Source organism: Adiantum capillus-veneris, chromosome 3 (assembly GCF_014529385.1).
Source record: "Adiantum capillus-veneris isolate H3 chromosome 3, ASM1452938v2, whole genome shotgun sequence".
Lineage (NCBI taxonomy): Eukaryota > Viridiplantae > Streptophyta > Polypodiopsida > Polypodiales > Pteridaceae > Adiantum > Adiantum capillus-veneris.
The window spans coordinates 105,941,455-105,964,150 of NC_140933.1; the positions used below are offsets into that span (position 1 = coordinate 105,941,455).

General features: G+C 44.6%; 1 protein-coding gene across 1 annotated transcript in view; it reads left to right on the forward strand.

The window, feature by feature from the left end:
- The first annotated feature begins 218 nt into the window (after positions 1-218).
- LOC147461451 (ER lumen protein-retaining receptor-like) overlaps positions 219-22,696 on the forward strand; it is a 28,469-nt gene continuing 5,991 nt past the window's right edge. Inside the window, exons 1-4 of the mRNA XM_086509009.1 lie at positions 219-522; positions 852-1,117; positions 1,818-1,933; positions 2,049-2,122. Coding sequence (XP_086365135.1) covers positions 432-522; positions 852-1,117; positions 1,818-1,933; positions 2,049-2,122 — 547 coding nt within the window. The 5' untranslated portion in view covers positions 219-431. The remainder of the gene's footprint in view (positions 523-851; positions 1,118-1,817; positions 1,934-2,048; positions 2,123-22,696) is intronic.

Genomic DNA, 22,696 nt, shown 5'->3' on the forward strand with positions numbered 1-22,696 from the left:
TATGTTGCATTTATCGACATCATTATATGAGACATTTTACATGTGAAAAATAAGAATCATCCAAGACTGACATGGCATCTTTTTCTTTATTATGTGTTATAACAAAGTCCTATATGGTGGTTAATTCTCTATATCTCAAGCACTCGGTATCGAGAACAATTTCAATGGCCAAAATTTTTGGGATGTCTAGTACGACTTGTTAATGTCTCATCTCAAAATAACCTTAATGACGCACACAACGTATGAGCGTTTGAACCACTCACAGAGAAATAAACTACCATAGAGAAGGGAGCTTGGAGGAACTGTACATTCCAGTCGCGACGTGCCTCCCCTCCCCTCTCTTCTCTGTGTGAAGCGTAATACGTTCTAAGGGGAGCTATCAAAGCTGTTCAGCGTACCATCTAGCCTCCTCGAGCTCTACATCTGCGACAATGAACATCTTCCGACTCGCGGGAGACATGTCTCACCTCTTCAGCATCCTCCTCCTGCTTCTTAAGATCCACACCATTAAGTCATGTGCAGGTACGTGGCTAATTCATGTAAACAATTCTCTGTAGGTAATTCTTTGATGGGCTCTTTGAGCAGGTTCCTTGGCCATTTTTCCGTGTGTACCCGTGTATATGCTTGCTGCCTAATTTTAGGAGTGCATTGATTTGTGTAAGGGGGAATCAGAACATGCTGCTAGTTTTGTCAGCTCTCGAGTTGTGCTAATTTTCGAACCTCTTGTTGCTAGTTGAATTGCGATGCTTACTACGTGTGGAAAATGAGTTAATTTCGCTGGGCAATTGTGAGTGTTAGATCCATTTATTTCTTCATGTAAATTTGGGCTGCTGCTGGTTTATTTATTTCAGGTGTTTCGTTGAAGACTCAGGAGTTGTATGCATTAGTTTTTGCGACCCGCTACCTGGACATCTTTACAGGCTACATTTCGCTTTACAATACATTAATGAAAATGTTCTTCCTTTGGAGCTCATTCACAATTGTATGGTATATGAGATATCATAACGTGGTCCGGCGATCCTATGACAAAGATCAGGATACTTTTCGACATTATTTTCTCATTTTGCCATGCTTCATATTGGCTCTTCTAGTACATGAGAAGTTCACATTTCTTGAGGTACATTGTTAATTGTTTCCCTACATAAACTCGGAGTTTCTTTTTTTGTTTTTGTTTCTATATCTTGATGGAGAGTTGCCTTATTTGCTCACAATAGTTTTGGTGCTAGTTAATTAGCTGTCTGGAATTACCAGCAAAAATATTTTGGTATCAAGAATTGCACTGAGCACTCTCTGGCACAAATTTACGAATCTCATTTAAGACCATTGATGGTTATTCTTTACGGATAGATTTGGTTTGCTTGATACACACTTACACACTTGCGTATACGCATACAACCATAGTTAAGCATGTACTTTCTGTATATTTTAACCCCCCCCCTCCCCCCCAACCCCCGGCCGCCGCCAAAACCACGCACACACAAAAAAAGAAAGAGTAAAAAACCAAAACAACCCACCACTTGTCTAAGCTATCAAACAAAGCATTTTTGAAAAGGCTCTTTTTCTGATGTTGTAATATGACTTCTATCGGCTTTCTCAGTCTTATGCAATGAGTGGCTGCCTACAGAACCTTCAAAAATTTCTCAGAAAAGTTTGAGCTAGTCTTGACTGAGCCCTGAGTTTACAAAACATGAAGTTTCTGCATTGTTTGCATATGCATCTCTGAAGTGTCAAGACGATGTTCTAAGACATCTTTTTGTTTGTTTCTGATACCTTGTCATACTGATTGAAGCAAGCACTTTTGTGTCGTATTTGGGTAGGTTTTGTGGACATTCTCATTGTATCTCGAAGCAGTTGCAATTTTACCACAGCTTGTACTCCTCCAAAGAACTAGAAATGTTGACAATCTCACAGGACATTATGTATTTTTTCTTGGGTAAGTACATAGGTTCAGCAGGAGGAAAGGAGGAGGGCGAAATCTTTTTTGTTTTTTTGTGTGGGTACATTATGATCGTGGTAATGTGACTAGTCGGACAACTATTTCATTGCAGGGCATACAGGTCTTTCTACATCCTTAATTGGATATACCGATATTTTACAGAACAGAACTACTACAAATGGATTAGTAAGTTACTCTCCTTGATGCCCTTTGAACTTGGAAGTTTGTGCTCAGGAGTTTGTGTTTCTTTTGCGAGCTTTGGCTTTCTCTCTGAAACTTCTTATGCTGGGTAGGCACCTTGGTCCTTGGGGGCTTAGAGGCCAATGGCACACATTTGCGATGTACGTCAGCATCAGAAGAGATAGGCTCCATCCAATTCCAATAGAGCAGCCCTTGAGTCGGATCGCGTGAGATTAATGTGCCCTTATTCATTAGGCTGGCTGTGATCGACAGCCTACAGTCGAAACTTAAGTAATTTATCAAGGCCTAAGTAAGGAGGCCCTTATTTGATGCTGCAGTAGTAGTCTTCATGCAGTATTTGGCGAGATGGGGACTGGCCATCCTTAATTTAAGGGGTCACCGACGGTGCATTTCAGGTTTCAGACCATCCTTGGACTGAGATTACCATTTTTGACTCAATAATCTTTCAAGTTTGAGTGGGGACATAGAGCAAGATTTTGATGATGCATTGAGGTGGTTGGGATGGTTAGAGATTGCGACCTCGTGGTACCTTCGCTTGGTTTTATTACGGAGGATGAGCGTTTCCTATGTAGGAGGACTATATGGAGATCTTATGAGCTTGATGCAGATGATGTTGAAGTCGAAGCATGGGGGATTGGCAGTCCCATGTGAGATGCTGTATGATTGCGCTTTATGTATGTATGAGATGTCATGGTAGTAGAGAAGGCCGGAGTAATAATTTCTGAGATGCGGAGAGAATTTATGTAGATCTATGCAAGTAACTGAGATACTTCTTCAACCATCTCCTCTGTTTTGTCTGCAGAAGTGGCACCTATCTTTTATTAACTCCTCTTAAAATGCTAGATACCGTGCTGGGCATCCCTTATCATGTGTATTCCTTATGTTTGCATTTCTCTTTTTTACCAGCTCGAAGCTGTCAACCACTATGAGATCATGCCTTGCTTAGATTTTCAGCCCACAATCCTTAAGCACCTGGTTGCTGTCAAGGTTATGCATCTCATGTGATGTGCCAAGTTTATAACCTATTTATTAAGTTAGTCATTTTGTGTATTTGACATAATTTATTTGGGTTGGGTCGGACAACTTTCTATGGGAAGTATATAAGGGCCCCTAGGGCTATCACTTTGTATCCATTTGGTCAGAGTATATTGGAGCAATCTCAAGCTTGGCCTCTCTCTCTCTCTCTCTCTCTCTCTCTCTCTCTCTCTCTCTCTCTCTCTCTCTCTCTCTCTCTCTCTGAGTGTGTCGCATCTACGCTTCCGTATTGTGCTACTCTAACCTGGTATCAGAGCGTTGCCGCTCGTGAACCTGGTCGTTGGGAAAGAAGAGGAGAAGCTCGAGTGTAGAAGAAGAAGACAAAAACCTCTTACTCGGCGACATAGTTGCCAAGAAACCCGTTTCTTTAACAAAGAAACTTCACGTAACTTTTCAAATGTTTCGAAACTTCTCTTTGGACGTTTCAAAGGCTATGCTTTCTATTTCTTTCCAAAGCGTTTGTTATGATTTCTAGTTTGGTCCAAAGTTTGAACTTCAAAGTGCCTTTTTACTCTCTCTTACTCCTTCACAATGGGTTTGTGTGCCAATGGGTAGGATGTGTAAGCTCTGCACTTATAATTTCATGGTTTGTTATTCATGTTGGTGGTGAACCTTTTATAGTGTTGTTTCTTAGTCTAACAAAACCATTTTGAAACTCCTTTCATACGGTACGTGTCGAAACTTCATGGCTACTATGCTCGGTGACACGCACAGAGTCCCCACAAGCAAAGCTTCATTTGTTGCCCAACAACCCTTCTCCCAAGACTACGAAAGTCATTTTTGTAGACTAGAACTTAAGTGTTTTTTTAGAATAAATGGTGCTCACACTGTGGCTCAGATTGCGTTTGTTTTTACCGTTGTCGTTCTCTTAGCATCCTCTGAATGTACATAGACTTGTGCTTCAGGTGATAGCTCTACAAATTGCAACTTTTCATGCAAGTTGCAATACTAGGGCTCCATGTGCTCCTCAAGAGGGACCATCCGAAAAGGTCTGTAAGGGCCCGATCTTATGCCATATGGTGAATAAGCACCCCTACCGGCACCATAAGGCTTAAATGCACCAGAACCTGCATTGAAAGACCCAAAAGCACTGTTGGACGTCATGTGTGAAAAATCTGGGAAAAGGTGATGTCTCATATCGCATGCCTGACCGGTGCCTTATGTTCCTCAAATGCTACCGCACTCATTTTTGAATCTACCTTTGAATCTGTCGTTGACTAACTGGAGAATTGGATCCCTTTCTCTGTAAGAGTTTGACATGTTTCTGGATTTGTCCAGTCGTTCCTAGTAGCTTCTAGGAACATGTTATAGGGAGTGAGGGGTGTTTTGTGGCTGGGCCCGCCCGAAGTGAGGTAGCTTTCTCATGTCGGGATGTATTTTGACTCGTATAGCCTAGGGTTTGCCAGGTAGTTAGATCAAATTTTAATGCATACCCTCTGATTGCACATGCGCACAACCAATGTCTACTAGGTGTTGGGATGTATTTTGCCTCGTATAGCCTAGGGTTTTGCCAGACACTTAGATTAGTTGCATACCCTCTGATTGCACATGAGCACAACCAATGTTTGCTAGGTGTAGTCACTGGGGAGTGTTCCCATACAGTTCATTAGTACCCAGCCTAGGTATTTATTTGCATGTGCAACACCTCTTACAAGTGAGTTTATTAACTCATTAGTAAGTGACATCTAAAGAAATAGTGGGATTTTTCATGAGATTGCTCGACCCAGCATAATTCCATATATAAGTGACCCTAGGGGTCACTTCTCAAGCATAAGTCCAATACTCGCAGTACAAGCACCAACATCCTCAGTACCATGGTGTTTTTGCCCAGCATCAGCCCACAGTTTCCGATCAGCCCAATCAGCCTATGGCCTCATCGAGCTTGCAGATCCCATTCAACATCCCTAGTGTTTTGCATTTCCAGCCTTTAACCTTGCAGATCCAAGCATCTACCACAAGATCCCATCAACCTCTCAGCATCTAGGACCATTGTATTAACATTTGTGCAATCTAAAGCAAATACCTCTCTAGAGATAGAGAGGGAGGCCCTTGGAGGGTGGTTTGGGACCCCATCTTGTCAGGTGTAGGGGAATTGAAATGGTGAAGATCTAGGTTTTACACTTCCACAATCCTTAACTTCTTTTCCTTGCGTTAGTGATTCCTTTTAGCTTGAATGATGGTTCTTTTTACCTTTCCCTGAAGAAAGGGAATGAGAGGTTGCTCCTTGGAAGTCCACCCTTGTGGCGACAACTCGTCAGGTCCACGTTGGAAACTCGCTGTGCCTCTGACAGACGCTCCAAGGAAACGGCCATGCGAACACAAAACTGAAATGAGTTTGGTTTCTTACAAACAAAGAGAACTGGTAACCCAAAAAACCGTACCTTGGGAGGGTGAAGCCTCCTAAACAAGAAGTCACTTGGTTTTGGCTTCTCCTTAGTTGGGATGTCGTGGTATTTAGTCAATACTATGCATGATGAAGCTGATGGTTATATTGTCTTGTGGGTGACTACCATGGGTCTATACCTTGTACTTTCCTTTAAGGGTGAGTCTGGGCTTATCCTGGATTCATCTTCCTTGACACAACTCTCTGTTCTCCTGAACGTAAGAGATGAGAGGGAGAGAGGGAATACCGATCTCGCCTCGAATGAGAACGTGTTGCGACACATTATCTTTGATGAGAAACGTGAGCTTCTTCCAATTGATAATAGGCTTGATTCTGCGAAATCACTTAATACCCAAAATGATATCACATCCTACAAGTGAGAGACTATAAAATGATGAGTGAATTGTGTTTGTTGAATGATTAATTTGATATCATCACACACTTGAAAGATCGAAGCGTCCATGACTTTAGAGAAACCCTGCACTGGGAGGGTGGAGATAGGAGAAGTCTGAAGACGTGCACGTTTCACAAGAGTTTCACTTATGACATCTTGAGAACTTGCAGAATCAAACAACTCAATGACCCTTTGACCATTAACATGTCTCACAAAATGGTGACGTGGCATGACCACCCGTGGATGGAGTTGCTGACATCATAGTTACTGGGGAACGCGTTCCCTAGGCCCTGGAACGCCGGAACGCCGTTCCCTCCCCCCTTGCAAGGCCTGAAGGTCCCGGAATGTTTTGCGGTTTCGGGTGACCACTTGATACCGGAACGGCCGGTCGGAACGGCTCCGGAATGGCTCGGAACGGCCAACTCTCAAAATGGGGAGAAATGGGCAGTTTTTTGCAAATTTGTACCGAACATTAGGTGTTTTTTAAAGTGTGTAAGGACTCAAAATGCACCCCTCACACCCATTCCCTTCTCAAGCAAATCCACGTGCCCTCAAGGTCTAAGGCTTAAGCTTTAGCTCTCTCGACTCTCGAGTCTCAAGCTCTCCCCCTCTCACTCTCTTAAGCTCTCTCCCTCTCTCTCTCTCTCAAGCTCTCTCCCTCTCCCTCCCTCTCGAGTCTCTCCCTTTCCCTCTCCCTCTCGCATCATCCATGGCCTAAGGGTCTTCAAATCGAGTTTTTTGTGAGTATTAGAGTCAAAGGACTCTAATACTACTTGTATTCAAATTTCAAACATGTAGAGCTGAAAATTGCATTATTTGGGTGTTTTTTATGCCTCCCGTTCCGCGTCGTTCCCGTTCTGGACCCCTGGCCGTTCCCCCGTTGCCGTTCTCGTTCGGCCGTCCGGGTAACTATGGCTGACGTGGCATGACCACTTGCATACAGACGTTGATGTGGCAGTATGGATGCTGACATGGCTGGCAGAGTGTACGGAATCCCGAATTTTGCGTTGGCTGATGACGTGGTAACCTCGCAAAAAGCGCTAACATGTATGGATTTTCGCAAATCGTGTCGATGCTTTTTGGCAACTTTTTGGGAACCAGTGGCTTTTGGAACACTTAGCTTTTGAGTTTGGACGCTTTTGGGGCTCTGCTTTTTGGGCATCCCTTGTATCAATAAATAGACCTAAAGGCCCTCACTCTTCAGAGCGTCTGGACGCAGAGGACCCCTTGGGAGTAGTAACTTTGCTCAGTTGTTATATAAAAAGAAATACCAAAAGGGGCGCTAGCTTTTGGGGCCAATACCTCTGGGCACGAAACTACGCCGGGCCGTTTCGACTAAAATTGTGAAAGTGTGATAAAGTTGTGAAGTATTGTTAAGTGATTCTCTCGTGTGTCGTGTCAGATTCTCGACTTAGGGTGCCCAAGCTTGTGATAGTGGTATCAGAGCATCAGGTGTGTGCTTTTCTCAAAGTATACAAGTCCTATCAAAGAGGAGACAAGAAACTTGGGCACTTTGGAAATTGATATCGAAGAATCTTTGTGCCCCGACCTCGGACTTATTAGCCATTCTCACCCTTACTTCATCGCGCATCGGGCGCGCTCTCGTCTTCATCGCTCTGTCTTACAGGGCATAAGCCAAAAAGAATCCCAGATTACACATGGGTTCTCGTGGAGAATCCAATAGAGATAACACCTCTCAACGGAAAAGCAAAGAAAAGTTGAAATCCAGTGTGAGAACTGAAGAAAAGAATGAAGATTTGGGTAGATTTTTCGGCAGAGAAGTTTGCAAGAGCGAAGTACAAGCGTTAACTGTAGGTTGACAGGTGTGTGAAAAGGTTGATCAAGTACTCTAGAGACCCGAGATTTGTGAAACACCTGAAGAATTACCCGATTAATGAGATTCACTCAAGATGGCGTGAGGCCATTGAGTCTCTTCTCAGGACGGAGTGGAAAGCTGAAAGGACAGACGAGTGCAAAAAAGCCGAAGCTTTACTTGCAAGAAGAACTGGAACAGAACTGTTGATCGGAAGATGAGCCAGATATTGGAAAGGACATTGAAAGGGATACTGATGTACTGACAATCTGGTTGTTTGTGACAGATAACCGGAAATAGGAGCCAGGAACTCGCATTTGTATGGATTGGGAAGCATGGAGTTGGACATCCTGTCACAAACTGGTGACGTGGGAGACCCTCGGACAAACACTGCTGACGTGGCAGGCCAGCGGGAAACGTGCCGATAGGCTGACGTGGCAAGGAGTTTACGGACTCGCAAAACTCGCTGATAGAGTGACTTGGCTGAGCGTATGGAATTCCGCGTGACTGTACGGATTTTCGCTTTTTACGGAGCTGTACGGAAATCAACGCTGGCAGCTTTTGGGAATAATGCTTTTGAGTTGGAAGCTTTTGATAAAAAGATTTTGGGGCTCTGCTTTTGGGCATCCCTTGTAAGAATAAATAAATCTTTTGCGCCTCATTACTCAGAGCATTTGGACGTAGAGTCAGAGTGTGAGTTCCCGAAGACTCTCTCTTGTACTTTGCACATAGATTTATATAAAAAGAAATACTGAAAGGGGCGCCAGTCTTTAGGGCCAATATCTCTTGGCAAGGAACTACGTCGGACCGTGTCGTCTTTTGTGAACTGTTTTGAAGTGAATCTCTGCTGTGTCGCTGTAGAATGTTGACTTGGGGTGTCCAAGTTTGTTACAGTGGTATCAGAGTGTGGCCGATTTCTCTTCTACCGGGAAATCCGATCCTTTTCTCGCGACACTTATGGATTCCAAAAAGAATCAATCTACTTCTTCTGCATCTGCTGATGCGGGAGATCACGAAGAAGATTCAACCGAATTAAGAGAGGAAGAGTACGGGCCACCTCGGCCTACTCAGTACGTACTTCAAGAGATGGAACGTCGACAGCAGGTTGACGAGTGCACAAAGCAAATGATTAAATTTGCGAAGGACTCTTATATTGCAAAATTTTTGTCTCAGCAATCCATCGTAGAAGTGCACACCCAGTGGTAGAAAGCCACAAAACCACCCATCAAACTGGCAATCAAGAAACCTCCTTTTCCGAGAATGTTTACAGAACAAGAATTATAGGAGGTGGTTCAGACACGGATCAGTCAGCTTTTGGACGCGAACAATCAATCCAAAAAGCAAGTGAAAAAGCGCAAGGAGAGGACTGACTATTGTGGTTATTTGGGCCGTCAATCTTCTTTTGCATCTACAAGAAAGCAGAAGAAGCGAGTACGTTTTGAAGGACTACCCAGTTCTTCTTCTTCCTCTTCTTCTGACAGTTCTTCTAGCTCTTCTGACTCGAGCGAGGAGGATAGAAAACTTAAAAGGCAAAAAGCGAAGCAAAAAGCAAATCTTTGGAAAGGATAAGAAAAAGGCAAAGAAACCCAGATTTTGCCTAGTTTTTGACAGATCTACAAAGGAGTCATCCTCTGAAAGTTCGGACTCCGATGACCATATGTTTTATGCAAAGAAGAAACATTTTTAGAGAGCCAACCAATATGACTTCCTCGAAGACAAAAGCAAGAAAGCAAAAGAATTCAAAGAAGGTGGACAGTCGATTAAATTTGAATCCTTTTCTAGATTTCGAGATGCTCCGAGGGCTTTGGCCTTCATCCAACAGTTTGACATAGCCTTCTCTGGAGGGCACTACTCAGAGCACTCCAAGATTAGGAGGGCTACATCTTTGTTCAAAGGAAATGCTCGAACATGGTGGTCCACTCTTCTTGTGAGGAAGGAAGCTCCAATCAAGTGGTTGAGATTCAAAAGGCTCTTTATATCTTCTTGGCTGACCCGGGAGTACGAACAAGATATATGAACCGCTTGGAACCATCTTTGGATGACCAAGGGAGATTCTTTGGACGCTTATTGCGAAGGATTTTGGGACACTTTTCCACCAACCTCTTCATTTAAGAAGGTCTCTTTTAAGGAACAAATTGAACGGTTTTGTTGCGGACTCCCTACAGAGATTCGAGACTCTACTGCCTTGAACAAAAGTCAAATTCTATACAAAATTGATGGGTCATGCGAAACGAGGTTTCTCGATACATTCGGGAAATTTGACTTACCCCACTGATGAGATCTTGGCTTAGAGAACTCGATAGACCTCCAATAAAGAAAGTAGAAAGAAAAAGAGCTCCGCTCCCAAGAAAAGAAGGATAAGGATACCCGAGCCCGGCTCACTCTTCGAGAGAGGGCAAATTACATTAGAGAGGGGAAATGTTTTGGTTGCGGGGAACATGGGCACATCTCTGCAAAGTACCCCAAAAAGGCACAGCAAGAACAGACGGAAGACAGGCTAGAGAGTTTGAGAGCAGGAGAGGAACGTGGCAGAAAAAGGCAAGATGAAAGTAGGACTGGTACCAGATTGCATGCGTACTGACCCAAGCCTGATTGATGAAAGTACAGAACTTTGCTGAGCTTGGGACAAAGTGAGAGATCAAGAAGCCTTGATTTTCTTCGATGGAGGAGCTCGGCTCGAGATTACACCCAACAGAATGAGACCACCAATAGAGGCTGTTCTAGCGGCACCCGGAGGGGACATAGCCATACACTTGTCATTGGCAAACTTTGGTTGCATTGTCAGGGGTATTTAGGGCACGAGGACTTTTACATAATGCCTTTGGAAGGTTGTGACATCCTCCTATGAGTCCCTTGGTACCACAAGAACAACGCCGTGGTCGATTATCGGGCAAAGAAAGCAACTTTGACTAATGAAAAGGACCGAAAAATTGTACTGGATGTAAAACTGAAGGGAGAGTCCGTCCCTATTGTATCGGCTTTGGCCGTTTCCAAATTAATGAAATCCAGTCTCTTTGTTTACTCCATCTACTTGAAAGAGTTAAATGATGAACACAGAACAAACATGTGTCACAAAGTGATGACGTGGCGGACAACAAAAACCCTAATTTCTGCCAGAAACCCTAAAATTCCAGCAAACCCTAATTTCTGGCAGAAACCCTAATTTCCGGAAATCGCGGAGGTTGTATTTTTTTTAATAATAATGATGAGCGACGCAAATTTTTCTTTTTCTCTACGCAATGAGAAAGAGAGAGAGAATGCTTTTGCTTTCAAGTTTAGTTCTACACCCACTATTGGGCACTGACGACGTTAGTGGGGATGTCGTGGTATTTAGTCAATACTATGCATGATGGAGCTGATGGTTATATTGTCTTGTGGGTGACTACCATGGGTCTGTACCTTGCACTTTCCTTTTAAGGGTGAATCTGGGCTTATCCTAGATTCATCTAGGTATATTTGACTCTGTGTGAGAGAGAGAGCAATTGCTTTTGATTTGAAGCTTTTGGGGCTCTGCTTTTGGGCATCCCTTGTAACCTTTAAATTAGTGGTGAGAGCCTCACTTCTCAGAGCATATGGACGCAGAGTCTGAGAGTGAATCCCGACTCACTCTCTTGTACTTTGAACTGATTTATATAAAAAGAAATACCGAAAGGGGCGCCAGTCTTTGGGGCCAATATCTCTAGGCACGGAACTCCTCCGGGCCAGTGCAAATCTATTGTGATCTGTGAATTGTTTTGAAGTGGTTATTTGGTGCTGTCGTGGTTGATTCTTGACTTGGAGTGTCCAAGTCTGTTACAATGGTATCAGAGCACGGCCGATTTCTCTTCTACAAGAAATCCAATCCCCAATTTTTTTTCCGCGGCACCTATGGCTTCACGCAAGGATCAGTCGACTCCCTCTGCTTCTGGAGATGCGGGCAGGGATCACAACGAAGATTCCGGCAGAGAGTATGGCCCGCCTCGGCCTAATCAAGCGGAGCGGCGAGAGATGGAGCGTCGCCAGTTGATCGGCGATGCAACGAAGATGATGCTCAATTTTGCGAAGGACCCAAAATTTGCAAAATATATGAGCGAGACTTCTTTTCAAGAAGTGCATGAGCAGTGGCAGAAAACCACTACACCCACTCTCAAGAAACCTTCTGCTCACAAGAAATATTCAGAGAAGGAATTAGAAGAGGTGGTTGATGCACGGATTGCTCAGCTTTCTGACGCGCAAAAGAAAGCCAAAAAGCACGACAAAAAGCAGAGGAAAAGCACTGACTTCTCGGGATATTTGGGTCGTCAGTCGACTTTTGACAAGGCAAAGAAACGGAAGAAGCGTGTTCAATTTGAAGAAGTACCCAGTTCTTCTTCTTCTTCTTCTTCTTCATCTGACAGTTGTTCTAGCTCTTCAGATTCGAGCGAAGAAGACAGAAAAGGTAAAAAGCGAAGCAAGAAACAAAGCTTCGGAAAGGGCAAGAAAAAGGCAAAGAAGGCTACATCTCGCCCAAAGACTGACAGTTCTACTGAGGACTCGTCTACAGACAGCTCAGATTCCGATGACGGAAACTTTTATGCGAACAAGACGAATTTTTACAAAACTAACTAGTATGACTTTCTGAAGATAAAAGCAAGAAAGTCTGAGAGTTTAAGGAAGGTGGCCACTCGATCAAGTTTGATACTTTTTCAGGATACTCAAATGCTTCGAAGGCTTTGTCTTTTATACAACAGTTTGACATCGCTTTCGCGGGAGGACGCTATTCAAAGCACTCCAAGATTCAGAGAGCTGCCTCTTACTTTAAGGGGAATGCTCGTACTTGGTGGTCCACGCTTCTTTTAAACAAGACTGCGCCAGTTAAATGGCTGAACTTTAATAAGCTTTTTATTTTTTCTTGGTTGACGCAAGAATATGAACGAGATATACGAGCTGCCTGGAACCATCTTCGGATGACCAAGAAAGATACAATCAATGCTTACTGTGAAAGATTCTGGAGCTCTTTTCTACCCGTCTCTTCATTCAAGAAGATCTCGTTCAGAGAGAAGATTGAGCGGTTTACCTTGGGTCTACCTACAGAGATCCGAGATCACTGCTTGGAACAGAAGTTAGCTTCTATTCAGGAGTTGATGAGTCATGCGAAGCGGGGCTTTGCCATTCACTCTGGCAGTCTGACCTACCCCACAGATAAGGCCATGATACAACGAGCCGAACAGACTTCTGGGAATGAAAGTAGAAAGAAAAAGAGCAACCCAGAGAAAAAGGATGCACGACTCAAGCTTACTCCTGAGGAGAGAGCTCGCTTCATCAGAGAGAGGAAGTGCTTTGGATGCGGGGAACATGGACATATCTCCGCGAAGTGCCCTAAAAAGGCACAGAAAGAACCGAATGATAAAGACGACGACAGGCCTGAGAGTTCGAGAGCAGTTGAGGAACATGGCAGAAAAGGCAGATAGAAAAGCAGAACTGGTACCACATGGCGTGGGACCTGCACCGAATCTAATGAATGAAAGTACAAACTTTGCCGCTTTTGGGGCAAAGTGAAGGATCAGGAAGCTCTTTTGAAGGAGCCAAGGCCAACTTCTTTTCACTTGGAATTGGCGGCTCGATTTGGAATTACGCCCGACAGACTGACGCCACAGGCGGTGTCACCAGCGTGTGACTACTATCTATCCTTTTTGTTGATTTCTTTCTTATTATCTATTTACTTTCACTTTTTGGAAACACCCCTCGGGAAATCTAACTGCCCTGCATTGCATAGCTAGTGTGGAACTGTCCAGAGGGAGTCCAGGCCTGAGGGCAAGAGAGCACTAAGGTTGGACAAGGACTATGGTTAGCCAAGTGGGGTCATTGACTAGCCAAAGTGGAATCCTTTGCTACAGAGGCTACATTTCAGTTTTGGATGTGGCCGCAGTGTACAAAGAGGGTCGGATGACCTAGAAAGATACAATGGCAGCATCTCCTAAAATTTAGGGAACTGCTATTTTGGGACCTGAAAATGTCTTCGCGTCATTACGTGCAGTTTGACATGGGGATCATTTTGTTACTCTGTGGCCAAGTCAACAGAGGCTGCAGGTGAGATATTTTTAGACCCGAGGGTCTAAAGCGGGAAAATGCACAAATGAGTGACACTTGGCACTCTGAGGCCAGTTTACTACTTATAGAGAAGGCAAAAACGTGATTTATAGCTGGGAGGCTCATTTTGCAAGTCTCTGTCACAGGTTAAGAGCTATGGAGTGCTTGCTTTCCCTCTTATGCACAGTGCGGTGCCAGGAGTGATGCCCTGCACGCTACGCACTGCCCTCTCTCTCCCCTTTGGCAGTATGTTATGCCCCTCTAGTGGGCTCTTCATATGACCAATGTACAGTTGTGTGGGTTCATGCGCGATTGCCGAGGCAAGAGCCTCTTGCACAGGTACTGGATTAGCTAGCGGCTAATCCCCCCGCAGGTACAGGTGAATTCGGAGAGGTTTCACGCCAGAAATCTCGTCCGATTCAAAGGGCAAGTAGCCCTATAGGTGCGGGAGCTCGAGGACTTGCTACGGATGCGACCGGCACGCGAAACGGAGCCCGAAACAGTGAATTACAGCCTGCTGTGTATTTTTGCAGGTTTAGGGTTTTGGCCCTAAACAGACCCTAATACCCCCAGGAGGTTCGGGGACGCAAGGGGACCGTTGTACAGGCGATCTGGCGTATTTTCAGGGCTGAAAACAGAGAATTCAGCGTGCTGCAGATTCTCGCCAGGTTTTGCAAAGTGCCCGTAGGCGTCGGGAAAGTCAGTCAATGCGTGGGAATACTGACCGTGAAGGGTTCTAGTACAGTTATGCTGCCGAAATCGGGCTGGAACGGTGGAAATTCAGCCGAGTTTGTGCGGGGCAGCTTGTAGGAACCACAGCGTTTCTTCCCTCTTTTGAATAATAAAGAAATACCGAAAGGGGCGCCTAAGTTAGGGGCCAATCTGGTGTCTGTCTACTCATACAGGTGCAATCTAGCAGCCTGTATCCCGCTCCCCTTTGTTGTGTCTTGAAAATACAAGTAAAATAGACGACTAATAATGGGTGAAAGCTAAATCAAGGTTTAAAGTAAAGTCTACCGCCCTTTTTGGATTGAACAGGCCGGTTTCATGGTTCCATCGACGGGATTAAATCACTTTTTCCCATAGAAGTGAGCCTTGGTCAGTTTTGGGCTTGAAGACACAGGGGATCATAGACCAGACACAGGGAATTGCAATTATGGCTGATAGACCAGATGATGTGACTGAAGAGGTTTCCTCTTCACAGGGTCAACAGACACATGAAGTGGGTGAGTCCTCAAGACCACCACAGACTGATGATGATATATTCAGGACCCAGTTGGCTACTGCTGTGGCTATGTTCACACAAGTAATGCAGAATCCGAGGTTTTTAGCCTTTCTGCAACCTCCGGTTCCGTCTCAGCAAGTTGGGTCACTGGATCATATTCAAAAGCCTGTTAAGGCTCGAACACAGGTGATTCATACCGCACAGTCAATGGAAACACCTGTACACTTGACGGAGAACATGCAGTCTCCACAACGTATGCCTAAGGTGCAAGAACAGGTGGCTGAGATGCCAGTTTTTCAAGCTGTACCAATTCAGCCCGCCACCTTTCAGCAGCCTATAGCTGGTTCTAATGGGCAGGGAAGCAACCTACAGGCTATGCAACAGGTCTTCCCACCACCTTCAGTACACCCTGGCTATTTTGGAGGTGGATCGGTATTTCAGAGCATGGCTGGTCATGCACCTGGAAATCAGTTTTATACGCCAGGAACAGTGTTTGCGGGTGCTCAAACGATGATGCCTAACCCCATGTACAGTGTCATGGGTATGCAACCAGGGTTTCAAAGCACTCAGGGACAATTTGGGATGCCACAAGCAAATTTTGGTATGGCTGGAATTACAAATCAGCAGCCAAATATGGCATTTCCAGGTCAAGTTAATAGCGGCCAAGGAACATAGATGAACCTTAATAGTGTTCCCATGTTTCAGTCACTTCCATATGACAATTTAACGCCGCTGGAGAGGCCAACTCCGTACAAAGAAGGTGGCAAAGGAGTGTCATTCACGACCTTTACAGGGTTTGATGACAGGAAGAAGGCTCTTTCATTCCTCCAGCAGTTTGACAAGGCCTATGCAGGGGGAAACTTTACAGAGGCTTCAAAGGTCCGCAAGGCAGCCACTTTCTTGACAGGGAATGCGGGACAATGGTGGACAACTTTATTGCTTCAAGGGCAAGCTCCGTCCACATGGATTTACTTCAAGCAGATTTTTGCAGCAGCATGGTTATCTGATGATTTCGAAGCAGATGTCATGACAGAATGGCACCAGCTTAATGCTGCCATTTGCAGAAATCTGGATGATTATAATCGGAAGTTTTGGAAAGCTCTACTTCCAGTAACTTCCTATAGGTTTGTGCCATTGACAGAACAGATTGAAAAATACTGTTGTGGCCTACCTAAAGGATTGAGAAAGTACTGTACGAAGACAAAAGTCACTACTTTGACGCAGCTCATCGAGGTAGCAAACACTGGCAATGGTTTGCTCAAGGGAGAAGATTGTGAATTTAACACTGGCGTCAAGGCAGGATCAGGCAAGAAAAATTCAGCCAAGAAGCACGTTCCCAATGAGGCTCCTAAAGGGACTCAGGAGTCAGCCAACGCAGGGAAAGACAAAGCTACGGCTGAATCAGAAAAAGGACCCGCAAAGAAATGGAAAAGACGTTTTCCTCGCAAGTCAGAAGAGCAAAAGAAGGTCCTGAGGACAGAGAACAAATGCTTTATATGTGAGCAGCCTGGCCACATTGCTTACAACTGTCCTACAAAGAAAAGGCCAGTTGATTCTGAAGACAAGGAGGACAGGAAGGGAAAGAAGCCCATGGCTGGTCTAGTGCCAGATATGGTGGGCGACAAGCCAAATTCAGATGCAAGTGAGCTTTGCAGAGCATGGGGAAAGGTTAGGGATCAAACAGTGCTTATCTTCTTTGATCCAGGTGCCAAAGCCAACTTTATTTCCCCAGAATTGGCTTCAAAGTTGGGAATCAGACCTGAAGAGATGGGGTATACAGCAGAGGCAGGTTTGGCATGTCCTGGCCATACAGAGGCTGTGACACCCATCATTGGAAAGTTGCGTCTACATATCCAGTCCTATGTAGATGCTGAAGAATTTTACATCATGCCACTGGACGGATGTGATGTGTTGTTAGGTATTCCTTGGTTGTTTCGTGTACAGGGAATCATGGATGCCTACAACAAAAAGATCACTGTACAGAGCAGGGGAAAGACTCACATTCTGGATGTAAAGCTTAAAGGGGAGTCTATTCCTACTGTATCAGCTTCTGCTATTACTTCTGTAATGAAAAAGCATCTTTCTGCGTACTTGGTTTTTGCACGTGAAGTGTCAGATTGTGATGAATCAAATTTATCTGTGCTAGATAAAGAAAGGTCAATGTTTTTACAACAGTATAGTGACTGTTTCTCCGATTCATTACCATCTCAATTACCGCCAGAGAGACCCGAGGACCATGCGATAGATTTGGTGTCAGGCTCTAGCCCACCAAATAAGCCTCCGTACAGGGTTAGTGCGGCTCAGCAGAAAGAGATAATGGGCCAAGTACAGGAGTTGTTAGAAAAGGGGCTGATTCAGCCCAGTTCATCTCCATTCTGTTCTCCAGTGTTGTTGGTGCAGAAAAAGGATGGCTCATGGCGTATGTGCATCGACTACCGTGCACTGAACAAGAATACCATCAAGAATAGGTTCCCTATACCTAGAATTGATGATATTATGGACAAATTAGAAGGAGCAGCTATGTTTAGCAGGATAGATCTAAAGAGTGGGTATCATCAGATCCGCATTAGATCAGAGGATGTGCACAAGACTGCTTTTAGAACAACGTTTGGCCTTTACGAATTTTTAGTGATGCCCTTTGGTCTCACAAATGCTCCTGCTACGTTTAATAGGATGATGGACAGAATTTTCCGTCCACACCAGCAGTTTGTTGGTACGTTCTTTGATGACATGATAGTCTATTCAAAGAATGAAGAGGAGCATAGGCATCACTTGGCCATTGTGTTCAAAGAGCTACGCAGTCATAGGTTGCTCATCAATGCAAAGAAAAGTGAGTTTTTTCTGGAAGAGATTCACTTTCTGGGACACATTGTCTCAAAGGATGGTGTCAGAATGGATCCTGCAAAAGTTGAAGCGATCAAGTCATGGCCAAATTTGAAGACGGTGCATGATGTCCGAAGCTTCTTGGGACTATGCTCCTATTACAGAAGGTTTATCCGAAATTTCGCTGAGATTGCTTCACCTTTACATGCTCTTCAAAAGAAGGCAGTCACCTTTAGATGGACATAGAAAGAGATTTCAGCTTTTAATCTCTTAAAGGAAAAGATGACTTCAGATCCAGTCATTGTCTTGCCAGATCTTAGGAAGTCATTTGTGGTCCAATGTGATGCCTGCGGTAGTAGCATTGGTGCTGTGCTAATGCAAGATGGCAGGGTAGTAGCCTATGAGAGCAGAATTTTGCAAGGGCCAGAGATGACCATGCAGGTCTATGAGAAAGAGTTACTGGCTGTGATTCATGCGCTCTTAAGTTGGAAACACTACCTGCTAGGTGCAGACTTTGTTGTCCAAACGGACCATCAGACCTTGCGATACTTCTTGACACAGACAAAGTTATCTGAGAAGCATATGCGATGGGCAAATATCTTGTCCATGTTCCATTTTCAGATTGTGCATGTGGAAGGCAAGAAGAACGTTGTGGCTGATGCCTTGTCAAGGAAGCCACAAATTTCAGCTGTGTCGATTCCTTATCATCATGAACTTGATGATATGAGAGAACAGTATGCAAATGATGAAGATTTTGCAAGGGTCTTCGAGCAACTAATGGATGGACAACATCATGAACACTATCTTCTTAAAGACGGGTTCATGATGATGCATGGCAGATTGTGTGTCACAAAGCCATTGCGACACAAAGTTATGGAAGAGAGTCATGTCCCACCGTATGCAGGGCATCGTGGTATCGATGCTACAGTTAAAGCGGTTGAGACATTCTTCTATTGGCCTACATTGAGAAGGGATGTGGATGCCTTTGTGCGAGAATGCCTAATATGCCAAAAGGTCAAGTTTGACAGGCAAAAGGCACCAGGGTTATTGCAACCACTACCTATTCCAGATAAACCATGGGAAAGTATTGCTATGGATTTTATCTTTGATCTTCCAAGAACGCAGACAGGAAATGATGGTATTTGGACCATTATTTGCAGATTCAGCAAACAGGCTCATTTTATTCCTGTCAGGAAGAAGATAAAGCCAGATCAGATGGCACGCTTGTTTATGAGCAATATTTTCAAGTATCATGGCATGCCACAGTCGATTGTTAGCGACCGTGATCCACGCATGACTAGTTTGTTCTGGAAAGGCTTGTTTGAGAATATGCGTACCACGCTCAAATTCTCTTCGTCATTTCATCCTCAAACAGATGGGCAGTCAGAAGAGGCAAATTCTACTGTCCTAGATCTGCTGAAGTGCTATGTGTCAGAACATAAAGGAAAGTGGGAGCAGTATTTGCCATTGGTGGAGTATGCATACAATAATACAGTGCATTCATCAACTAGCAAGGCACCTTTTGAGATAGTTGAAGGTGGCAAGAAAATTCCTCCCATACTGCATACAAAGGATAAGATATTTGAAGCAGATAAGTATGTTCAAGACATGGATGAAATGTACAAGAAGGTCAAAGTGGCCTTAGAAAGAACTCAGGCAAAGCAAAAGAAAGCAGCTGATCGTCACCGTCGTGAAGTGGTATATTCACTTGGTGATTGGGTGCTTCTACGGTTTGAAAAGGCAAGGTTAAAGAAGATGAAGGGCAAGGAAAGACTGTTTCCAAAGCTCAGCATGCGTTACTATGGGCCTTTTCAAGTGTGCGACATAATCAGTGATGTTGCATATAGGCTGAAATTGCCTGACAGTTGGAAGATTCACAATGCGTTTCATGTGAGTCTTCTCAGACCCTATGTGGGTGATGTGCCAGAAGATATACCAGCTGAAGATCAGCCGGAAGTCGAGGAACTTGACGAAATCTTGCTCCCTGAACAGATTTTGGCACACAAAGAAAGGAAAGTGAAAGGCAAGGTTGCTAGGCGTTACTTGGTAAAGTTCAGAAACTATCCACCAATGGATGCTAAGTGGATGGAAGAAGGTGAACTTGCAGAGTCACCAACTGTGTTATCACTCTACCTGGAAGCCTTCGATTTGCAACCTACCTTGACCCCTTGAGTTTCAAAGCTACATGGATTGTCAGTGTGACAATGGCTTCTGAAACAAATGATGTACATGGTATTTAAAGTGAGCTCAAATCAAATACCTGTTACATGAATGTTAGAGCTGTACAGATTGTCAGTTTGGCAATTGCTCTTATGGAATGTCCAAAAGTTTGGTTAATGCTATAGAAGTGAGTATTTCTTGTCAGTCTGTCAAGGATACAGTGATTGCTTCTATTAAAGAGTACATGTGTAACTGCATTCTTAAACTGTCGGTTTGGGTATGCTCGCAAGTGTTACGGGATCCAACGTGTACTATAAGACAGTGGCAAAATGTGCAGCTACCATTTTGTCATTGGAAAGTTCGTGACTCAAAGCAATGGCAGAGTGCGAAGCTACCACTATGTCATTGGGACAGGGTTCACACGCAGGCAATACATGAGTCGACGAGGTGTTGAATACACCAGGGTTGACAATGAGCATGTATGTGTCGTATATGTGTCGACAGGTGTTGAATACATCAGTGTTGACAGTAAGCATGGACGACATAGATGCAAACGAGGACGTTTGAGATTTCAAGAGGGGGGTATGTCACCAGCGTGTGACTACTATCTATCCTTTTTGTTGATTTCTTTCTTATTATCTATTTACTTTCACTTTTTGGAAACACCCCTCGGGAAATCTAACTGCCCTGCATTGCATAGCTAGTGTGGAACTGTCCAGAGGGAGTCCAGGCCTGAGGGCAAGAGAGCACTAAGGTTGGACAAGGACTATGGTTAGCCAAGTGGGGTCATTGACTAGCCAAAGTGGAATCCTTTGCTACAGAGGCTACATTTCAGTTTTGGATGTGGCCGCAGTGTACAAAGAGGGTCGGATGACCTAGAAAGATACAATGGCAGCATCTCCTAAAATTTAGGGAACTGCTATTTTGGGACCTGAAAATGTCTTCGCGTCATTACGTGCAGTTTGACATGGGGATCATTTTGTTACTCTGTGGCCAAGTCAACAGAGGCTGCAGGTGAGATATTTTTAGACCCGAGGGTCTAAAGCGGGAAAATGCACAAATGAGTGACACTTGGCACTCTGAGGCCAGTTTACTACTTATAGAGAAGGCAAAAACGTGATTTATAGCTGGGAGGCTCATTTTGCAAGTCTCTGTCACAGGTTAAGAGCTATGGAGTGCTTGCTTTCCCTCTTATGCACAGTGCGGTGCCAGGAGTGATGCCCTGCACGCTACGCACTGCCCTCTCTCTCCCCTTTGGCAGTATGTTATGCCCCTCTAGTGGGCTCTTCATATGACCAATGTACAGTTGTGTGGGTTCATGCGCGATTGCCGAGGCAAGAGCCTCTTGCACAGGTACTGGATTAGCTAGCGGCTAATCCCCCCGCAGGTACAGGTGAATTCGGAGAGGTTTCACGCCAGAAATCTCGTCCGATTCAAAGGGCAAGTAGCCCTATAGGTGCGGGAGCTCGAGGACTTGCTACGGATGCGACCGGCACGCGAAACGGAGCCCGAAACAGTGAATTACAGCCTGCTGTGTATTTTTGCAGGTTTAGGGTTTTGGCCCTAAACAGACCCTAATACCCCCAGGAGGTTCGGGGACGCAAGGGGACCGTTGTACAGGCGATCTGGCGTATTTTCAGGGCTGAAAACAGAGAATTCAGCGTGCTGCAGATTCTCGCCAGGTTTTGCAAAGTGCCCGTAGGCGTCGGGAAAGTCAGTCAATGCGTGGGAATACTGACCGTGAAGGGTTCTAGTACAGTTATGCTGCCGAAATCGGGCTGGAACGGTGGAAATTCAGCCGAGTTTGTGCGGGGCAGCTTGTAGGAACCACAGCGTTTCTTCCCTCTTTTGAATAATAAAGAAATACCGAAAGGGGCGCCTAAGTTAGGGGCCAATCTGGTGTCTGTCTACTCATACAGGTGCAATCTAGCAGCCTGTATCCCGCTCCCCTTTGTTGTGTCTTGAAAATACAAGTAAAATAGACGACTAATAATGGGTGAAAGCTAAATCAAGGTTTAAAGTAAAGTCTACCGCCCTTTTTGGATTGAACAGGCCGGTTACAGGCGGAGGTACGACTGGCACCCGGATGGGATGTTGCCATTACACCGAGCATTGGCAAACTTCGTATGCAATGACAGGGGTGTTCAGGGCACGCGAGTGACGTTCTACTCAGGATCCCTTGGTACCACAAGAACTACGCTGTGGTTGACTACCGGGCCGAGAAAGCGACTTTGATAAATGAAGGGCTTAGAGATTGTACTTGATGAACTTCAGTTTCTTACTCATTCTTTTGGGAGAGAACTGAACGATGGATAAAGGTTGAATATGTTTTGACCTGATCAAAAGAACGCCAAGATTTTTCTCCACACTCATGCCGATTGCTTTTTAGAGGGCGTGAAGATCAAACCATTGATCTGATACCTGGAAGCACGCCACCGAACCGGCCACCTTATGCTGTGAGCCGAGTACGGAATGAAAAGATTATGAACCCAGTGTAAGACCTCTTGGAAAAGGGTCTTGTCCAGCATAGTACTTCACCGTATTGCTCTCCACTGTTGTTGGATTTGAAGAAAGACGGATCTTGGAGAATGTGTATCGATTATAGCGCTCTCAACGAAATCACCATCAAGAACAGATTTCCGATTCATAGGATCGATGATATACTCGACAGGTTACAG